Genomic DNA, 22,859 nt, shown 5'->3' on the forward strand with positions numbered 1-22,859 from the left:
CAAGAGTCACAAAGAAGTCACAAGATTTGTCTGTAAATACTAATCTGTCATAAACTGTATTCAAGAGTCACAAAGAAGTCACAAGATTTGTCTGTAAATACTAATCTGTCATAAACTGTATTCAAGAGTCACAAAGAAGTCACAAGATTTGTCTGTAAATACTAATCTGTCATAAACTGTATTCATGAGTCACAAAGAAGTCACAAGATTTGTCTGTAAATACTAATCTGTCATAAACTGTATTCAAGAGTCACAAAGAAGTCACAAGATTTGTCTGTAAATACTAATCTGTCATAAACTGTATTCATGAGTCACAAAGAAGTCACAAGATTTGTCTGTAAATACTAATCTGTCATAAACTGTATTCAAGAGTCACAAAGAAGTCACAAGATTTGTCTGTAAATACTAATCTGTCATAAACTGTATTCAAGAGTCACAAAGAAGTCACAAGATTTGTCTGTAAATACTAATCTGTCATAAACTGTATTCATGAGTCACAAAGAAGTCACAAGATTTGTCTGTAAATACTAATCTGTCATAAACTGTATTCAAGAGTCACAAAGAAGTCACAAGATTTGTCTGTAAATACTAATCTGTCATAAACTGTATTCAAGAGTCACAAAGAAGTCACAAGATTTGTCTGTAAATACTAATCTGTCATAAACTGTATTCAAGAATCACAAAGAAGTCACAAGATTTGTCTGTAAATACTAATCTGTCATAAACTGTATTCAAGAGTCACAAAGAAGTCACAAGATTTGTCTGTAAATACTAATCTGTCATAAACTGTATTCAAGAGTCACAAAGAAGTCACAAGATTTGTCTGTAAATACTAATCTGTCATAAACTGTATTCAAGAGTCACAAAGAAGTCACAAGATTTGTCTGTAAATACTAATCTGTCATAAACTGTATTCAAGAGTCACAAAGAAGTCACAAGATTTGTCTGTAAATACTAATCTGTCATAAACTGCATTCAAGAGTCACAAAGAAGTCACAAGATTTGTCTGTAAATACTAATCTGTCATAAACTGTATTCAAGAGTCACAAAGAAGTCACAAGATTTGTCTGTAAATACTAATCTGTCATAAACTGTATTCAAGAGTCACAAAGAAGTCACAAGATTTGTCTGTAAATACTAATCTGTCATAAACTGTATTCATGAGTCACAAAGAAGTCACAAGATTTGTCTGTAAATACTAATCTGTCATAAACTGTATTCAAGAGTCACAAAGAAGTCACAAGATTTGTCTGTAAATACTAATCTGTCATAAACTGTATTCAAGAGTCACAAAGAAGTCACAAGATTTGTCTGTAAATACTAATCTGTCATAAACTGTATTCAAGAATCACAAAGAAGTCACAAGATTTGTCTATAAATACTAATCTGTCATAAACTGTATTCAAGAGTCACAAAGAAGTCACAAGATTTGTCTGTAAATACTAATCTGTCATAAACTGTATTCAAGAGTCACAAAGAAGTCACAAGATTTGTCTGTAAATACTAATCTGTCATAAACTGTATTCAAGAGTCACAAAGAAGTCACAAGATTTGTCTGTAAATACTAATCTGTCATAAACTGTATTCAAGAGTCACAAAGAAGTCACAAGATTTGTCTGTAAATACTAATCTGTCATAAACTGCATTCAAGAGTCACAAAGAAGTCACAAGATTTGTCTGTAAATACTAATCTGTCATAAACTGTATTCAAGAGTCACAAAGAAGTCACAAGATTTGTCTGTAAATACTAATCTGTCATAAACTGTATTCAAGAGTCACAAAGAAGTCACAAGATTTGTCTGTAAATACTAATCTGTCATAAACTGCATTCAAGAGTCACAAAGAAGTCACAAGATTTGTCTGTAAATACTAATCTGTCATAAACTGTATTCAAGAGTCACAAAGAAGTCACAAGATTTGTCTGTAAATACTAATCTGTCATAAACTGTATTCTTGAGTCACAAAGAAGTCACAAGATTTGTCTGTAAATACTAATCTGTCATAAACTGTATTCAAGAGTCACAAAGAAGTCACAAGATTTGTTTGTAAATACTAATCTGTCATAAACTGTATTCATGAGTCACAAAGAAGTCACAAGATTTGTCTGTAAATACTAATCTGTCATAAACTGTATTCAAGAGTCACAAAGAAGTCACAAGATTTGTCTGTAAATACTAATCTGTCATAAACTGTATTCAAGAGTCACAAAGAAGTCACAAGATTTGTCTGTAAATACTAATCTGTCATAAACTGTATTCATGAGTCACAAAGAAGTCACAAGATTTGTCTGTAAACACTAATCTGTCATAAACTGTATTCAAGAGTCACAAAGAAGTCACAAGATTTGTCTGTAAATACTAATCTGTCATAAACTGTATTCAAGAGTCACAAAGAAGTCACAAGATTTGTCTGTAAATACTAATCTGTCATAAACTGTATTCTTGAGTCACAAAGAAGTCACAAGATTTGTCTGTAAATACTAATCTGTCATAAACTGTATTCAAGAGTCACAAAGAAGTCACAAGATTTGTCTGTAAATACTAATCTGTCATAAACTGTATTCATGAGTCACAAAGAAGTCACAAGATTTGTCTGTAAATACTAATCTGTCATAAACTGTATTCAAGAGTCACAAAGAAGTCACAAGATTTGTCTGTAAATACTAATCTGTCATAAACTGTATTCATGAGTCACAAAGAAGTCACATGATTTGTCTGTAAACACTAATCTGTCATAAACTGTATTCATGAGTCACAAAGAAGTCACAAGATTTGTCTGTAAACACTAATCTGTCATAAACTGTATTCAAGAGTCACAAAGAAGTCACAAGATTTGTCTGTAAATACTAATCTGTCATAAACTGTATTCAAGAGTCACAAAGAAGTCACAAGATTTGTCTGTAAATACTAATCTGTCATAAACTGTATTCAAGAGTCACAAAGAAGTCACAAGATTTGTCTGTAAATACTAATCTGTCATAAACTGTATTCAAGAGTCACAAAGAAGTCACAAGATTTGTCTGTAAATACTAATCTGTCATAAACTGTATTCAAGAGTCACAAAGAAGTCACAAGATTTGTCTGTAAATACTAATCTGTCATAAACTGTATTCAAGAGTCACAAAGAAGTCACAAGATTTGTCTGTAAATACTAATCTGTCATAAACTGTATTCAAGAGTCACAAAGAAGTCACAAGATTTGTCTGTAAATACTAATCTGTCATAAACTGTATTCAAGAGTCACAAAGAAGTCACAAGATTTGTCTGTAAATACTAATCTGTCATAAACTGTATTCAAGAGTCACAAAGAAGTCACAAGATTTGTCTGTAAATACTAATCTGTCATAAACTGTATTCAAGAGTCACTAAGAAGTCACAAGATTTGTCTGTAAATACTAATCTGTCATAAACTGTATTCAAGAGTCACAAAGAAGTCACAAGATTTGTCTGTAAATACTAATCTGTCATAAACTGTATTCAAGAGTCACAAAGAAGTCACAAGATTTGTCTGTAAATACTAATCTGTCATAAACTGTATTCATGAGTCACAAAGAAGTCACATGATTTGTCTGTAAACACTAATCTGTCATAAACTGTATTCATGAGTCACAAAGAAGTCACAAGATTTGTCTGTAAACACTAATCTGTCATAAACTGTATTCAAGAGTCACAAAGAAGTCACAAGATTTGTCTGTAAATACTAATCTGTCATAAACTGTATTCAAGAGTCACAAAGAAGTCACAAGATTTGTCTGTAAATACTAATCTGTCATAAACTGTATTCAAGAGTCACAAAGAAGTCACAAGATTTGTCTGTAAATACTAATCTGTCATAAACTGTATTCATGAGTCACAAAGAAGTCACAAGATTTGTCTGTAAACACTAATCTGTCATAAACTGTATTCAAGAGTCACAAAGAAGTCACAAGATTTGTCTGTAAATACTAATCTGTCATAAACTGTATTCAAGAGTCACAAAGAAGTCACAAGATTTGTCTGTAAATACTAATCTGTCATAAACTGTATTCAAGAGTCACAAAGAAGTCACAAGATTTGTCTGTAAATACTAATCTGTCATAAACTGTATTCAAGAGTCACAAAGAAGTCACAAGATTTGTCTGTAAATACTAATCTGTCATAAACTGTATTCAAGAGTCACAAAGAAGTCACAAGATTTGTCTGTAAATACTAATCTGTCATAAACTGTATTCAAGAGTCACTAAGAAGTCACAAGATTTGTCTGTAAATACTAATCTGTCATAAACTGTATTCAAGAGTCACAAAGAAGTCACAAGATTTGTCTGTAAATACTAATCTGTCATAAACTGTATTCAAGAGTCACAAAGAAGTCACAAGATTTGTCTGTAAATACTAATCTGTCATAAACTGTATTCAAGAGTCACAAAGAAGTCACAAGATTTGTCTGTAAATACTAATCTGTCATAAACTGTATTCAAGAGTCACAAAGAAGTCACAAGATTTGTCTGTAAATACTAATCTGTCATAAACTGTATTCAAGAGTCACTAAGAAGTCACAAGATTTGTCTGTAAATACTAATCTGTCATAAACTGTATTCAAGAGTCACAAAGAAGTCACAAGATTTGTCTGTAAATACTAATCTGTCATAAACTGTATTCAAGAGTCACAAAGAAGTCACAAGATTTGTCTGTAAATACTAATCTGTCATAAACTGTATTCAAGAGTCACAAAGAAGTCACAAGATTTGTCTGTAAATACTAATCTGTCATAAACTGTATTCAAGAGTCACAAAGAAGTCACAAGATTTGTCTGTAAATACTAATCTGTCATAAACTGTATTCAAGAGTCACAAAGAAGTCACAAGATTTGTCTGTAAATACTAATCTGTCATAAACTGCATTCAAGAGTCACAAAGAAGTCACAAGATTTGTCTGTAAATACTAATCTGTCATAAACTGTATTCAAGAGTCACAAAGAAGTCACAAGATTTGTCTGTAAATACTAATCTGTCATAAACTGTATTCAAGAGTCACAAAGAAGTCACAAGATTTGTCTGTAAATACTAATCTGTCATAAACTGTATTCATGAGTCACAAAGAAGTCACAAGATTTGTCTGTAAATACTAATCTGTCATAAACTGTATTCAAGAGTCACAAAGAAGTCACAAGATTTGTCTGTAAATACTAATCTGTCATAAACTGTATTCACGAGTCACAAAGAAGTCACAAGATTTGTCTGTAAATACTAATCTGTCATAAACTGTATTCAAGAGTCACAAAGAAGTCACAAGATTTGTCTGTAAATACTAATCTGTCATAAACTGTATTCATGAGTCACAAAGAAGTCACAAGATTTGTCTGTAAACACTAATCTGTCATAAACTGTATTCAAGAGTCACAAAGAAGTCACAAGATTTGTCTGTAAATACTAATCTGTCATAAACTGTATTCAAGAGTCACAAAGAAGTCACAAGATTTGTCTGTAAATACTAATCTGTCATAAACTGTATTCAAGAGTCACAAAGAAGTCACAAGATTTGTCTGTAAATACTAATCTGTCATAAACTGTATTCATGAGTCACAAAGAAGTCACAAGATTTGTCTGTAAATACTAATCTGTCATAAACTGTATTCAAGAGTCACAAAGAAGTCACAAGATTTGTCTGTAAATACTAATCTGTCATAAACTGTATTCAAGAGTCACTAAGAAGTCACAAGATTTGTCTGTAAATACTAATCTGTCATAAACTGTATTCAAGAGTCACAAAGAAGTCACAAGATTTGTCTGTAAATACTAATCTGTCATAAACTGTATTCAAGAGTCACAAAGAAGTCACAAGATTTGTCTGTAAATACTAATCTGTCATAAACTGTATTCAAGAGTCACAAAGAAGTCACAAGATTTGTCTGTAAATACTAATCTGTCATAAACTGTATTCAAGAGTCACAAAGAAGTCACAAGATTTGTCTGTAAATACTAATCTGTCATAAACTGTATTCAAGAGTCACAAAGAAGTCACAAGATTTGTCTGTAAATACTAATCTGTCATAAACTGCATTCAAGAGTCACAAAGAAGTCACAAGATTTGTCTGTAAATACTAATCTGTCATAAACTGTATTCAAGAGTCACAAAGAAGTCACAAGATTTGTCTGTAAATACTAATCTGTCATAAACTGTATTCAAGAGTCACAAAGAAGTCACAAGATTTGTCTGTAAATACTAATCTGTCATAAACTGTATTCATGAGTCACAAAGAAGTCACAAGATTTGTCTGTAAATACTAATCTGTCATAAACTGTATTCAAGAGTCACAAAGAAGTCACAAGATTTGTCTGTAAATACTAATCTGTCATAAACTGTATTCACGAGTCACAAAGAAGTCACAAGATTTGTCTGTAAATACTAATCTGTCATAAACTGTATTCAAGAGTCACAAAGAAGTCACAAGATTTGTCTGTAAATACTAATCTGTCATAAACTGTATTCATGAGTCACAAAGAAGTCACAAGATTTGTCTGTAAACACTAATCTGTCATAAACTGTATTCAAGAGTCACAAAGAAGTCACAAGATTTGTCTGTAAATACTAATCTGTCATAAACTGTATTCAAGAGTCACAAAGAAGTCACAAGATTTGTCTGTAAATACTAATCTGTCATAAACTGTATTCAAGAGTCACAAAGAAGTCACAAGATTTGTCTGTAAATACTAATCTGTCATAAACTGTATTCATGAGTCACAAAGAAGTCACAAGATTTGTCTGTAAATACTAATCTGTCATAAACTGTATTCAAGAGTCACAAAGAAGTCACAAGATTTGTCTGTAAATACTAATCTGTCATAAACTGTATTCATGAGTCACAAAGAAGTCACAAGATTTGTCTGTAAACACTAATCTGTCATAAACTGTATTCAAGAGTCACAAAGAAGTCACAAGATTTGTCTGTAAATACTAATCTGTCATAAACTGTATTCAAGAGTCACAAAGAAGTCACAAGATTTGTCTGTAAATACTAATCTGTCATAAACTGTATTCTTGAGTCACAAAGAAGTCACAAGATTTGTCTGTAAATACTAATCTGTCATAAACTGTATTCAAGAGTCACAAAGAAGTCACAAGATTTGTCTGTAAATACTAATCTGTCATAAACTGTATTCAAGAGTCACAAAGAAGTCACAAGATTTGTCTGTAAATACTAATCTGTCATAAACTGTATTCAAGAGTCACAAAGAAGTCACAAGATTTGTCTGTAAATACTAATCTGTCATAAACTGTATTCATGAGTCACAAAGAAGTCACAAGATTTGTCTGTAAATACTAATCTGTCATAAACTGTATTCAAGAGTCACAAAGAAGTCACAAGATTTGTCTGTAAATACTAATCTGTCATAAACTGTATTCAAGAGTCACAAAGAAGTCACAAGATTTGTCTGTAAATACTAATCTGTCATAAACTGTATTCAAGAGTCACAAAGAAGTCACAAGATTTGTCTGTAAATACTAATCTGTCATAAACTGTATTCAAGAGTCACAAAGAAGTCACAAGATTTGTCTGTAAATACTAATCTGTCATAAACTGTATTCAAGAGTCACAAAGAAGTCACAAGATTTGTCTGTAAATACTAATCTGTCATAAACTGTATTCAAGAGTCACAAAGAAGTCACAAGATTTGTCTGTAAATACTAATCTGTCATAAACTGTATTCAAGAGTCACAAAGAAGTCACAAGATTTGTCTGTAAATACTAATCAGTCATAAACTGTATTCAAGAGTCACAAAGAAGTCACAAGATTTGTCTTTAAATACTAATCTGTCATAAACTGTATTCAAGAGTCACAAAGAAGTCACAAGATTTGTCTGTAAATACTAATCTGTCATAAACTGTATTCAAGAGTCACAAAGAAGTCACAAGATTTGTCTGTAAATACTAATCTGTCATAAACTGTATTCAAGAGTCACAAAGAAGTCACAAGATTTGTCTTTAAATACTAATCTGTCATAAACTGTATTCAAGAGTCACAAAGAAGTCACAAGATTTGTCTGTAAATACTAATCTGTCATAAACTGTATTCAAGAGTCACAAAGAAGTCACAAGATTTGTCTGTAAATACTAATCTGTCATAAACTGTATTCATGAGTCACAAAGAAGTCACAAGATTTGTCTGTAAATACTAATCTGTCATAAACTGTATTCAAGAGTCACAAAGAAGTCACAAGATTTGTCTGTAAATACTAATCTGTCATAAACTGTATTCATGAGTCACAAAGAAGTCACAAGATTTGTCTGTAAATACTAATCTGTCATAAACTGTATTCAAGAGTCACAAAGAAGTCACAAGATTTGTCTGTAAATACTAATCTGTCATAAACTGTATTCATGAGTCACAAAGAAGTCACATGATTTGTCTGTAAATACTAATCTGTCATAAACTGTATTCATGAGTCACAAAGAAGTCACAAGATTTGTCTGTAAACACTAATCTGTCATAAACTGTATTCAAGAGTCACAAAGAAGTCACAAGATTTGTCTGTAAATACTAATCTGTCATAAACTGTATTCAAGAGTCACAAAGAAGTCACAAGATTTGTCTGTAAATACTAATCTGTCATAAACTGTATTCAAGAGTCACAAAGATGTCACAAGATTTGTCTGTAAATACTAATCTGTCATAAACTGTATTCAAGAGTCACAAAGAAGTCACAAGATTTGTCTGTAAATACTAATCTGTCATAAACTGTATTCAAGAGTCACAAAGAAGTCACAAGATTTGTCTGTAAATACTAATCTGTCATAAACTGTATTCAAGAGTCACAAAGAAGTCACAAGATTTGTCTGTAAATACTAATCTGTCATAAACTGTATTCAAGAGTCACAAAGAAGTCACAAGATTTGTCTGTAAATACTAATCTGTCATAAACTGTATTCAAGAGTCACAAAGAAGTCACAAGATTTGTCTGTAAATACTAATCTGTCATAAACTGTATTCAAGAGTCACAAAGAAGTCACAAGATTTGTCTGTAAATACTAATCTGTCATAAACTGTATTCAAGAGTCACAAAGATGTCACAAGATTTGTCTGTAAATACTAATCTGTCATAAACTGTATTCAAGAGTCACAAAGAAGTCACAAGATTTGTCTGTAAATACTAATCTGTCATAAACTGTATTCAAGAGTCACAAAGAAGTCACAAGATTTGTCTGTAAATACTAATCTGTCATAAACTGTATTCAAGAGTCACAAAGAAGTCACAAGATTTGTCTGTAAATACTAATCTGTCATAAACTGTATTCAAGAGTCACAAAGATGTCACAAGATTTGTCTGTAAATACTAATCTGTCATAAACTGTATTCAAGAGTCACAAAGAAGTCACAAGATTTGTCTGTAAATACTAATCTGTCATAAACTGTATTCAAGAGTCACAAAGATGTCACAAGATTTGTCTGTAAATACTAATCTGTCATAAACTGTATTCAAGAGTCACAAAGAAGTCACAAGATTTGTCTGTAAATACTAATCTGTCATAAACTGTATTCAAGAGTCACAAAGAAGTCACAAGATTTGTCTGTAAATACTAATCTGTCATAAACTGTATTCAAGAGTCACAAAGATGTCACAAGATTTGTCTGTAAATACTAATCTGTCATAAACTGTATTCAAGAGTCACAAAGAAGTCACAAGATTTGTCTGTAAATACTAATCTGTCATAAACTGTATTCAAGAGTCACAAAGAAGTCACAAGATTTGTCTGTAAATACTAATCTGTCATAAACTGTATTCAAGAGTCACAAAGAAGTCACAAGATTTGTCTGTAAATACTAATCTGTCATAAACTGTATTCAAGAGTCACAAAGATGTCACAAGATTTGTCTGTAAATACTAATCTGTCATAAACTGTATTCAAGAGTCACAAAGAAGTCACAAGATTTGTCTGTAAATACTAATCTGTCATAAACTGTATTCAAGAGTCACAAAGAAGTCACAAGATTTGTCTGTAAATACTAATCTGTCATAAACTGTATTCAAGAGTCACAAAGAAGTCACAAGATTTGTCTGTAAATACTAATCAGTCATAAACTGTATTCAAGAGTCACAAAGAAGTCACAAGATTTGTCTTTAAATACTAATCTGTCATAAACTGTATTCAAGAGTCACAAAGAAGTCACAAGATTTGTCTTTAAATACTAATCTGTCATAAACTGTATTCAAGAGTCACAAAGAAGTCACAAGATTTGTCTGTAAATACTAATCTGTCATAAACTGTATTCAAGAGTCACAAAGAAGTCACAAGATTTGTCTGTAAATACTAATCTGTCATAAACTGTATTCATGAGTCACAAAGAAGTCACAAGATTTGTCTGTAAATACTAATCTGTCATAAACTGTATTCAAGAGTCACAAAGAAGTCACAAGATTTGTCTGTAAATACTAATCTGTCATAAACTGTATTCATGAGTCACAAAGAAGTCACAAGATTTGTCTGTAAATACTAATCTGTCATAAACTGTATTCAAGAGTCACAAAGAAGTCACAAGATTTGTCTGTAAATACTAATCTGTCATAAACTGTATTCAAGAGTCACAAAGAAGTCACAAGATTTGTCTGTAAATACTAATCTGTCATAAACTGTATTCAAGAGTCACAAAGAAGTCACAAGATTTGTCTGTAAATACTAATCTGTCATAAACTGTATTCAAGAGTCACAAAGAAGTCACAAGATTTGTCTGTAAATACTAATCTGTCATAAACTGTATTCAAGAGTCACAAAGAAGTCACAAGATTTGTCTGTAAATACTAATCTGTCATAAACTGTATTCAAGAGTCACAAAGAAGTCACAAGATTTGTCTGTAAATACTAATCTGTCATAAACTGTATTCAAGAGTCACAAAGAAGTCACAAGATTTGTCTGTAAATACTAATCTGTCATAAACTGTATTCATGAGTCACAAAGAAGTCACAAGATTTGTCTGTAAATACTAATCTGTCATAAACTGTATTCAAGAGTCACAAAGAAGTCACAAGATTTGTCTGTAAATACTAATCTGTCATAAACTGTATTCAGGAGTCACAAAGAAGTCACAAGATTTGTCTGTAAATACTAATCTGTCATAAACTGTATAGATTTGTCTTTAAATACTAATCTGTCATAAACTGTATTCAAGAGTCACAAAGAAGTCACAAGATTTGTCTGTAAATACTAATCTGTCATAAACTGTATTCAGGAGTCACAAAGAAGTCACAAGATTTGTCTGTAAATACTAATCTGTCATAAACTGTATTCAAGAGTCACAAAGAAGTCACAAGATTTATCTGTAAATACTAATCTGTCATAAACTGTATTCAAGAGTCACAAAGAAGTCACAAGATTTGTCTGTAAATACTAATCTGTCTGTTGTATACTTTTACAAGCTCTACGAAAATAGACATTTATGTCTACTTAGCTCTACGAAAAAATTAAACAATTGAATGGTATAAGCTCTACGAAAAATTTATACAATTATTATATTAATAATAATTACATTACATTGCATTAAACACTATACTATATTATAATAATGTATAACAGTAAAAGTTGTTAGCCTTCACTTTATTATAAACATGTTTACCTTAAATAAACAACCAATAAAAATCAATTAAATAATTTTATTTTTTAGATTATTAAATAGTATTTAAGAAGGCGAAATTGCATTATTCTAACAGTTAAAAATGAATTCACTAGATATTAATTATAATTTATTTGAAAATAGACTTTCTTCATTTGAAAATTGTGTTTTAGATGAATTAATATCAAACAACTTCAATCGGTTTGCAGATGCTGGTTTATATTATGTTGGCCATGAAGATATTATGAAATGCTTTGAATGTAATGGTGGACTTTATTGTTGGGAACCAGGTGATGATCCATGGATAGAACATGCAAAATATTACCCGACATGCAAGTATCTCAACGAAAAGAAAAGTCAAACATTTATCAAAACATGTGTTGAAATACATGAAAGTGAAAAGCGAAACAAAGTACTTTTACCCAAGTTCGAAGAATTGATTTCAAAAATTAATAATTTAAAAATAACTAATGAAAATATAAATCATCAAATAATATGTGAAACAAATAATAAATGTATAAATGACCAATTACTATGTAAAATATGTTACGTAAATGAAATAAATAGTGTATTGTTGCCATGTTGTCATCAATTAACTTGTACAGACTGTAATTTAAAAATATCAAATTGTCCTATTTGTAATTGTTTAATAGAAATAAAACAAAAAGTTTATATTTGTTAAAATTTGATTTTTATTTTTATATTTAAGTTATTTTATTAAAACGTTCATTAAATATTTTATCTCTAAACTCTTTTTCCAAAACGTACGATATATTTTCTCCGATAAGTTTGCATTTAAATTCATGAAGACGTCTGTCCCATACAATCCAATGCCAGTTAGATATTCTAGCTTGTTTAGAGGCATATGGTCAAACATACATAATTTTTACTTGAATATTATCATTAAATTTAACAGTTTTCATGATTTTATTTTTAAAATATTTATTTATTTTTAAAAATATAGAAAATAATAAATTCGTTATATTTAGTATTTTTAAAGAAAAAATTTATAATATTTTTTAATTTAACTTTTTTTGAACGTAAGATTATATAAAATAAACAATATTTTCCACAAGTTAAACTATTTATATTTTGTATATGAAATTTATTATATATATAATTGTCTCCATTATTTTTAATAAAATTAATTATTTCTTTATGTCTTGGAGGAAATCCAAATGAATCAAAGTATTCTATTGGTCCCGTCTTAGGTAAATATATTGCAACCCAATGTTCTCCTGGAAACGTTGATTTTTGCGTATTAACAATAAATCCACAAGGCTTTTTAATTTTATATTTTGGTAGCATGTCTAATGATTTAACACCGCAAAATTCTTTTGAAACATATTTATCTTTTTTAATATAACTCATTATTTCATTTGTATACATGATTATGAGTAATCTACAGTAACGTTTCTATTTTCATCAATTTCAATTGTGTTATCGAAAACAGCATAAACTATAAGTTTTAATGCGTTTGCTAAATTTTCATTAAATTTAATATCGATATTAATATAACCACTTTTTGGTACATTTATGTAATTTTCTGGAAAACTATAATCACTATTTAAATTAAATGCATATAAACACCGACCAGTTTTATAATTTGTATAATCAATAGGTGGAGGAAAATTTACTGCATTTGCACCAATATTTAATAGAAAATCGTGATACTCTCGAGTATAATAGTGTATATCATAATTTGGTTGAAAAGGTAGCTTAGGTAGCATTTCTCCGTTAACATTTAATGCTAAATAAGTAAGATTATTATGTGAAAACTTTAGAGGGTCATAACGATTGTTGCCATTATATGCAATTTCTGTAACTAATCCTAAAATTAATTTATGTGGCAGTTGTCCAATTATTACGTTATCAATATTAAATGATGATTGTCCAGCGCTTAAATTTACAACTTTAGTAAATGGTCTTTTAATAGGATAAATTGCTCGTGATAAACGCAATGCTTGCGCGTGAGCATTTAAAATGTTTGGTGCAATTTTTACTTTTCTTACAAACAAACTCATGTCCATTATTTTTAAATGAGGAAATGTATCATTTGTCCACCATCCATCTTTTCCAATAACAGGCCAACAAGGCGGTGCTTTTGTAAAAATCAATTTTATTGGTACACCACTAATTAACAATCGATTAGTTGTAAAAATAGGACCATGTAATTTACCATACAAAGACACTGGTGTACTTTTACGTACCATTTTTAACAAAATAGGGTCAGGTTTGTCATACTCATAATCACTATTCCAATATGATGTAACAAATCCACTTGGACTAATTGATTGATTTGATATATTAGTAATATTAGTTACAGCTTCAATAAATGATAGGTAATTGTAATTTTTAGATGCTTGAGACACTAAAGTATTTCCTAAATATATTGCTAATTGATCGAATGCAGTGTTAAGTACATAATTCACAGGACTATAATTATCTTCAGTTCCTAAAGTATCTGCAAAATCATTGCCATTTTGATTTATTACTTTGTATTTTAACCATAAAAAAATATCAGGCATATAAATGTATTCATCTGTAGATGCCTGGATTTCAAACTCTATAGTATTTGTATCAGCAATAGGCGCTTTTGGACGATATTGTATTATTTGAGAACCTTCAATGGCACCTTGATATGGCATACGTTGAAATAAATCAAGTTCGTTTTTTAATATTTCATTCATTTTACATAAATATATCCAATTTTTTTGATTTGATTTTACGACGACAAGATTTTTTAGACTTGCGTTTAATTATTTTTTTAGTAATATTTTTCCTAGAACGACGACGTGGTGGTTTATTTCTAGGTTTACGCTTTAAACCAGATTGTTTATTTGCAATTTTATTAGTAGAAATTGGTTTTGTTTTAAATGGTAAAAAATCAAAATTATTAGGTTCTAATTGATTTATGCCTTGTATAGGCTGTCCAGCACCAGTTTGATTAGTTTGCTTTGCTTGATTACAATAATATTTTGTGTAATCATGCATTTTTATTTAATGTGAACATGTCAAAGACAAAATATTAACTAACTATATAGTCGTTTAGGTCTAAATATAAGTAATACTAATATGTTTCCTTCATTTATTAACAAATTATTATCATTATCATCAGTTATTTTTAATTGTATAGAATGAATTTCATTATATTTTATTGGTAGAAAACTTTTTTGTTTAAAACTAAATTTCATAAAATTATCATTTTCATTTATGTAAGTGGGTATAACTCTTAATAAACTAACTTTTTTATTATTAAAAAAGGATTGTTTAACAATATCGCAATATATTTGTAAATAATGAATTGTATTGTTAATATCTACTGGTTTAGTATTGGATATAATTGGCTGCACAATCTCCATATTTTTTCTAAATATTTCTTCACTAATATATGATGGGTTTCCTTCGTAATACCCACCCCCTAATCTAATTGTTTGTGGTAGATTAAGTGTATTGTAATCTTTCATTCCTAATAATTTTTGTAATGTATCGTTTAATTCTAAATAAACAATACCACGTAATTTATAAAAAGCGATAAATTCAGTTGGGGTGATATTTGGATCAGGTAATTGAATTTTTAAGTTGTGATCATAATCATTACCTTTTATATTTTTACAATAAATAGCAAAATTACCATTTGTCAATGAAAATTGATTATTAGATTCATTAAAATTAAATGATAATTTGTTTATTATCCATTGATTTGCACGTTTTCCTAAATTATCTAATTTTTTAGATAAATATGTAGGATGGTAATTAGGTAAAAAATAAACTTGTGGAAAACGTTCAAGTATTAAATCTTCGATTTTTTCATTAATTTCTGTTACTGTTTTTTTAAAACTATCTACCCAATTAATTTTATCTAAATTATAATCAATTGTTATATGATCACCTTTAGTATAATTTGTGTTTGTTGGTATGTACATAAAATTTATCTCTGAATGATCACCAATATGTCTTATATCTTGATCCATAACCCATTTCATATGAAATCGGATATTTAAATTATCAACAATTTGCTTTTCACTTAACTTTTTAGGAATTATTAGTTCTTCTAGTGCACATTCCATATTATTTTCAAATTTTATTGGTGGATTAAAATAATAATTTATTTCACAGTTATTATTTTTATTTGTTAAATATAAATAAAATTTATTATTATACGATGATAACATTTTTAAAACAATTTTTGTGGTCTTATTATTAATATAGCTATCATTTTACCATATCTAAGTAGTAAATCATTGTTACTATCGTCTTTTATATAAAGCTTTATTGAATTAAATTCATTAAATTTTAATGGTACAAAATGTTTAATATCAAAATCAAATTTCATAAAGTCATCTTTTTCGCTAATTGCTGTGGGTATGACACGTAATAAATTTAATTTACTATTATTATAATAAGATTCTTCTATTATATCACAATATATGTGAAAATAATTAATAGTTTGAGAGACTTTAATTGGCTGCACGTCAGTTACAAAATGTTTAATGTCATCAATGTTATTACGTAATATATTCAATTCTGATTCAGATTCTGATGTAGGAATTGGCTTTTTCAATATATTTAAACTAGTTTTTATATTTGCAATATTGTATTTATTAAATCCTAGCAATTTTTTTAATTTATCATTAAATTCTAAATAAAATAAACCTCTTAAACTATAATATTTATAGGTTTTATAATTGTCGGTTGGTGCAATTATTTCACTGGTTTTGGGTATAAATGGATCTTTTAAATCAATAGCAAAATTTCCATTTTTTAATTTATATATATGCTTCTCAAACGAAAATTCAAATGGATTTATAATCCATTTTTTATTTAAATCACTAGGTTCGCAGTCTTTCATATATAATATTTCTTTATATTTTTCGTTTATTAAGTTATTAGCTTTTACGTTTAAATCACTAATCAGCTGTTTCAAATTTTCACGCCAATGTTTAGTTGTTGAATGATTTAAGTTTATCTTTTCAATGTAATGGTTACCATATTTATAATTTTCATTTTCTAGTACATTAATTGAATTTACTGTTTTATCTGTTGTTTCAAGTAAATCTATTACTGAATTTACTACATCAATTTCATCTTCTGATAAATCCATTATCCATTTTAAATTAAAAGTTATTTCCAAATCACTTAATAAATCCTTTTGATCAAGTTTTTTAGGAATTATCAATTCTGCCAATGCACATTCCATCGGCACATTGTATTTTATTGTTTCATTAAAATTTACATTAAGCTCACATTTATCACTATCATTTGTTAAATGAAAAATTTGATTTTCGTTTTCTCTGAAATAATCCATTTTTAATTAATTTTTATTAATTCTTTAGCATAATATGATCCTCGTATAATTGAACCAGATTTGTCACGCACTTTGTATTTATAATATGGAGAAGTATATAAAATTTTAGCTATAGTGAATATTTCTGTACTATAATTTTCTAGATATCCTTTATCAAAAATATTTCTTAGTAACTTAATTTTAACTTTATCTCCTAGTTTATATACTTGCTTTTCTCTAACAATAGTTGTATGATATAGATTATTATAAACATATATTTCATTCTCTTTAGTGACATCAACTGGTTTGTATTTTGTACGACTATGTACTGTATTATTATATGTTAAAATAATATTATTCAAAACATCAATAAAATTATCAGTTTTATTATAAAACAAATATTTTTGAATTTTTTCTTTTATTGTTCTATTCCAACGTTCAACTGTTCTAGCTTTAGATGTGTCACGTAATATTAAATGTTTAATTTTTCTCCATCGCAAATATTTTTTTAATTTTTTATTTGTAAATTCTCTTCCTGCATCAGTAGACAATATTATTGGTTTACGTTTAGATGACTGCATTATGTAAATTATTGCTTTTTTAACCACATCAGCATTTTTATATTTCAATGGTATAGCCCATCCATATTTTGATAAGTTATCAATAATCATTAATATATAACGAAAATTATTATTCGATTTTGGTTTGTTATTTCAATTAAATCTGCCTGCCAATTCTCATCAATATGTTTAGACACTATTGGATTACGTTTAAAATTAAATTTTGGATATCGATGAACTGTATGAGTCGATTGATTTAAAAGCCATTGTTTAACTTGATTTAATGTTATATTAGAATAAATGTTTTTAACATATTTATAAAGTTTAAGAGGCGTACTAAAACTAGAATAATATTTTGTATTATAATAATATTTTTTGAGTATATGATTAATATTTTTCCCAGTTAATGGCTTGTCTAACATTTTTAGGGTACTTAGCACGTATAACTTTAGAACGAAAACTTGCTGGTGTTTTCATATGTTCTTTATATTTATCTTTTTTAACTAAATTTGTATTTTTTGGAGATATATCGACTCGTTGGGATCGTAGATCTTTTATAAATGATTTTACTTTTAAAATTTTTTTTAAACTTTTATCATTTGTCTTATAATTTCTTTTAAATAATCCTTTAGGTGTTATGTTTAAATATTCTTCCCGTTCTTTTAATTTTTTACTAGGTGCTTTAAAATTGTAAGTATATTTTCTTTTATTTTTATTTATATCTGGGGTTATGTCACAATCTGCTTCAATCTCTTTAAATTTTGGAGTTTTAATTTTTGGAGTTTTTACGTTTATAATTTCTTTTTGTTTATCATCATCATCTGATTTGGAAGCTATTACAGCACTTGTTATATCAAGGCATGCTTTTTCCTCTGTTTGATCGATATTATTTTTAAATATCAAAAATTTTCTTAGAGCTTCTGCATATAACTTAGCTTTAATTCTTTCATCAATATTGCTAGATAATATAGATTCTATTTCTTTATCCAAGTCATTCATTACTAAAAAATTTTTTGGTGTTTGATATTTAACTAAGTTACTTATATCATTTTGATGTTTATTCTCATTTTGAACAATTTGCATTTTTTTGAAACTCATTATATATAGATTTGTAAAGTAACTTTAAAGCAGAAGCAATCAATATATTCAGCAAAATATTTCCTCCTTGTTGTTTAAGATATTTTTTACGTTTTATAACTGAAGTCTTTGTTGCAAGTTTTCTTAATAATTTTTTATTATTATTTAATTTTTTAAAATCACAATTTTTTATTGGTAAGTTACCATGCAGACAGTTTTTAGCTATTTCAGATATTGAATTTATGACACAGATTTTAGCTAATTTTATTAACTTTTGTCTTTGTTTTGTAGATTTAGTATTAACGATTTGTTTCAGAGAGTTTTCACAATTTTTAATATTTTTTAATTTATTTTGATTTAATATAAATGTATTTTGGTGTTTCATTTGGAAAAATGTTTGTACGTACTCTTACATCATTTGATGTGTGTTGATTAAAATCTAAAAATAAATAACTGTACGGTTTGTTTTTAGTAGCATCTATATAGCTATCATATATAAATTTAGAATTATTTGCATCTATTTGCGAGCTAAGAATTTTAATTTGTAATGTTTCACGTGGATTACTCATAAGCACAATATATGTACTATTAGTTGAAATATCTCTCATATATTTACTTTTTGGAAACAAATTTTGTAACAATAAAATTACGGTAATATTTTTATGATGACTTAATTTTGTAAATAAATCACTAACAAGTAAGTCATTAGAAACTGTATGCATACAGTCATCTAAAACAATTAAATTATTATGGCTTGAATCAAGGTCATTTATTACATCATTATTAAAAGTATTTATTTTATTTATATGAATTCCATGTATTGAATTATAATCTGAGAATCCTTGAGATGAACAATATATTATTTTGTCAAAATATAATCCAAATAACTCATACATGTTTTCAATTAAATTTGATACGAAAGTTGTTTTACCACTACTTGATGGTCCACATACTAAAATACGTGAAGGGTGTGTCAAGGTTAAATCATAATTATTCATGGTTACTGTTAATATAAAAGTATTATAAATAATATGATTGGTTATTTACATTTATATATACTTTTATAGTTTTTATTTGAAATATAACCTTGAAATTATATTATAAAATCAAAAATTATTTTGAAATTTAGACAGTTAATAAAACATGGCTTTCATAAACCCAGATTTTGAAAATATTAAAATAATTATGTGCACTAATGGTTATAAAATCGATGGTGGCTTTTATTTGCGAGAACTTGGATTTTGTTATAATAATTTATCATCATCAATACCATTCAACTATAGAATTAATAAATCTAAAATCGATGTAACTAATCAATTTGTCATAGATTATATGGAAGATAATATTCATGGGATTAAATTTGATAAAAAATTTGAATTTGGATTATCACCAAGCGAAATTGTACCTGTAATCAAAACTTTATATCACTTAAATACCAATACACATGCAAAATATATAGCAGTTTGTAAAAACGATGATGGAATTAAAAGTCTATTATATAAAGCTGGATTTGGACAATATATCATAAATATAGAGAACTTAAATATATTTTCATCCACAATGATTCCAACAGATAATGATATAATGACCGAAATTACAAAAGATACTAATTCTAATCCATGTTATTTGCACGAAAAACTAAAAGTTACTTTAAAACCTTTGTGTGCAAAAGAAAAAGCTGAGTTTATGTATAATTTTTGTAAAAATACTCATAATAAATATTTTAACCCACAATTTATTAAAATAAATAATGATAATCAAATAAATACTGCAAAAACAACTATATGGTAAGTAAATTGTATTATTTTAAAAACTTACAATATATAATAATACAATTTATTTACAGATGCTGAAATTCTTACAAAAATGGTTCATCTAGAAAATAAATATATTATTTCTTATAATTAAATATTAAATACATTTAAAATTTAAAAATTTTTATTTTAAAATAAAATTATTAAAACAAATAATTTGTGTAAATTATTAAATTATATATAAAAATAATTATAAAATTAAACCCTCCACCAAATAAGTATATAATAATAGAAATTATATAGCATTAGTTGAGCCAAATCCACCATTTCCTCGTTCAGTCTGTGGAATATAACCAATATATGGAGTAACCTTTTTGTATGGTAACACTATGAGTTGGGCAATACGATCTCCAGGTGCAATGTTGAAAGCCAATTTACTGTTGTTAATAACCAACACTTTTACAATTCCAGTATAATCAAAATCTACAATTCCGGCTCCAATATCTATCCCTTTAACTGCTAATGAACTTCTTGGAGCAATAAAGCCAAATGAATTATTTGGCATGTAAATGCTTAATCCAGTTGAAACAAGTTTGCGTTGAGATGGCAATATCATTTTATCCTCATTTGAGTATAAATCTAATCCAGCGCTTTTTGATGTACCTCTGGTAGGAAGACACGATCCAAAATCCATATTTATTTTTAATTGTTCATCTAAAAAAATAATTAATCTTATAATTAGATTATTACATATTTAGTATTAGTTAAACATACCTTTTGAAATAATATCATAACTTAAATTAAGTTTATAATCTGTGATACGACGTTCATCCAAATAATTAAGACAATCAATATAACATTTTCCAAGAGACTCGTTTGGTTTAATGTACAATGTGTTAGTTTTAGATATATTCCACAAAACAATTTGCATAATGTCTGAATTTTTGTTTTCAACATAAAACAACTTGCAGACAATATCTTTAACATCTAAATCTTCATTTTTAATAAATGTTCCCATATAATTAGCTGGTATTTCGTTTAAGTTATTTACATATAAAACAACTTTAGTCATTGGTTTCACTGCATGAAAATTTAGTGGTGTTATTGATACAAGTGGATTAATTTTGTCTCCGTTAATGATTAATTCCTTATATACATTATTCATATTGTCTGTAACTAAAAAAATATTAATGTTTTAATGAATTATGTCCAAATGGAAGACATGAAACTCCATCTGATAATATATAGTTCTTATCGTCCATAGGATGAAACACAAACTTATTAATAGATAATGTTTTAAGCATATGTTGTTTTGATTGAATTGTTGTCATAGATGTATTATAATATTTTTCATTTAACAGAACATTTTTATAAATATCATGTGTTAAATTATTTTTAATTACATTTTTTTGTACGCCTTTAGCAACTTTTTTATTTTCTATATTATCATATAAAATAGAATATAATTTCGGCTTTAATCCAACAAATTCATTCATAACTTTATCACCATATTCTGATTTTAAATATCCAATTGCTTTTTTATTTTTTTCATTATATAAGAAATGGTTTGTATCAAAGTTACTAAAATCCATTAAAGGATTTAAATAATTTTTTAAATCTTTATACAAATTGTTTGTTTTAATTTCATAAATTAAGCTATCAGTATCAGTATATAACAATTGAATATTTTTTTTATAATAATTTTTAAATGCTTTGTAATGCAAAGTATACATATAATGTTTAGATAATTCTAATACAGTAAAACCAATAAAAATAGGTTTATCTAAGACTACACTTGTTTTTTTCATTTTAATTAATGTAATATCTTCATTTAGTATTTGAAATGTATCAAAATTTAATTTCTGAATACATTTATTTGCTTGATTTCTATTTAAGGCGACTTTAACGTTAACATGCTTTCTTTTATCTTCAATACTTTTACCAAATACTGAATTATTCATTAATTTGTATAAGTCTTTTTCAAAATCATTATTAGCTTTTTTTCTTAATTCAGTATTTATAGAAATATATTGTTTTAAAAAATTGCTTTGTTTAAATTTGATACCTCTATGTATTGCTTTTATTTTCAATCCTAGTTCTAAATATAATTTTAATGTTTTAAAATGAATAATATAATTGTTTTTATCATTCAAAGTTAATAATAATTTTTCTGTAGGATATCTACGATAACCAAATTGCTTTAGTTTTGTTAACAAATTAGTTTGATATAAACTTAGCTGATTATTTGTAACTTTATTTTTTTCTGGAGCAAGTGGGAAATCTTTGTGTAAATCGTGTAATTCACTAGGGTATTCAAGATCACATTCTAATATATAACCAAATTCATTTTCTGTATTTATATTTGACCAATCAATAATATTTAAAATTTCTAAATTAATCCATTGAAAATTACTTAATGGAAGTTTTTCACTTAAACTTTTTCCATATAAATTATTAACATCAAAATGAGCTAAAAATGATTTCTCTTTTGAATTATCATAATTATTACAATATTTATTGTTTGCAATTGCATATCTTTTCATTATATTACAGATTCCTCCTCTGATACCTTTTTCTATTAGCATATACATATCAA

The 22,859-nt window shown here is 27.3% G+C and overlaps 1 protein-coding gene across 1 annotated transcript; it reads right to left on the reverse strand.

Moving 5' to 3' along the window:
* Nucleotides 1-20,558: 20,558 nt before the first annotated feature.
* LOC128956068 (uncharacterized) lies at nucleotides 20,559-20,957 on the reverse strand. Its single transcript, XM_054301750.1, has one exon. The coding sequence runs from the start codon at nucleotides 20,955-20,957 to the stop codon at nucleotides 20,559-20,561; it is 399 nt and encodes a 132-aa protein (XP_054157725.1).
* Nucleotides 20,958-22,859: the final 1,902 nt, after the last annotated feature.

The sequence above is a fragment of the Oppia nitens genome, unplaced genomic scaffold (genome assembly GCF_028296485.1).
Source record: "Oppia nitens isolate AA-2021 unplaced genomic scaffold, nextdenovo-longstitch-racon4-pilon3 scaffold2_pilon_pilon_pilon, whole genome shotgun sequence".
Taxonomy (NCBI): Eukaryota; Metazoa; Arthropoda; class Arachnida; order Sarcoptiformes; family Oppiidae; genus Oppia; species Oppia nitens.

Excerpts from the sequence above, each read along its gene's own strand:
- LOC128956068 (XM_054301750.1), bottom strand. The coding sequence starts at position 20,957 with ATGGATTTTGGATCGTGTCTTCCTACCAGAGGTACATCAAAAAGCGCT.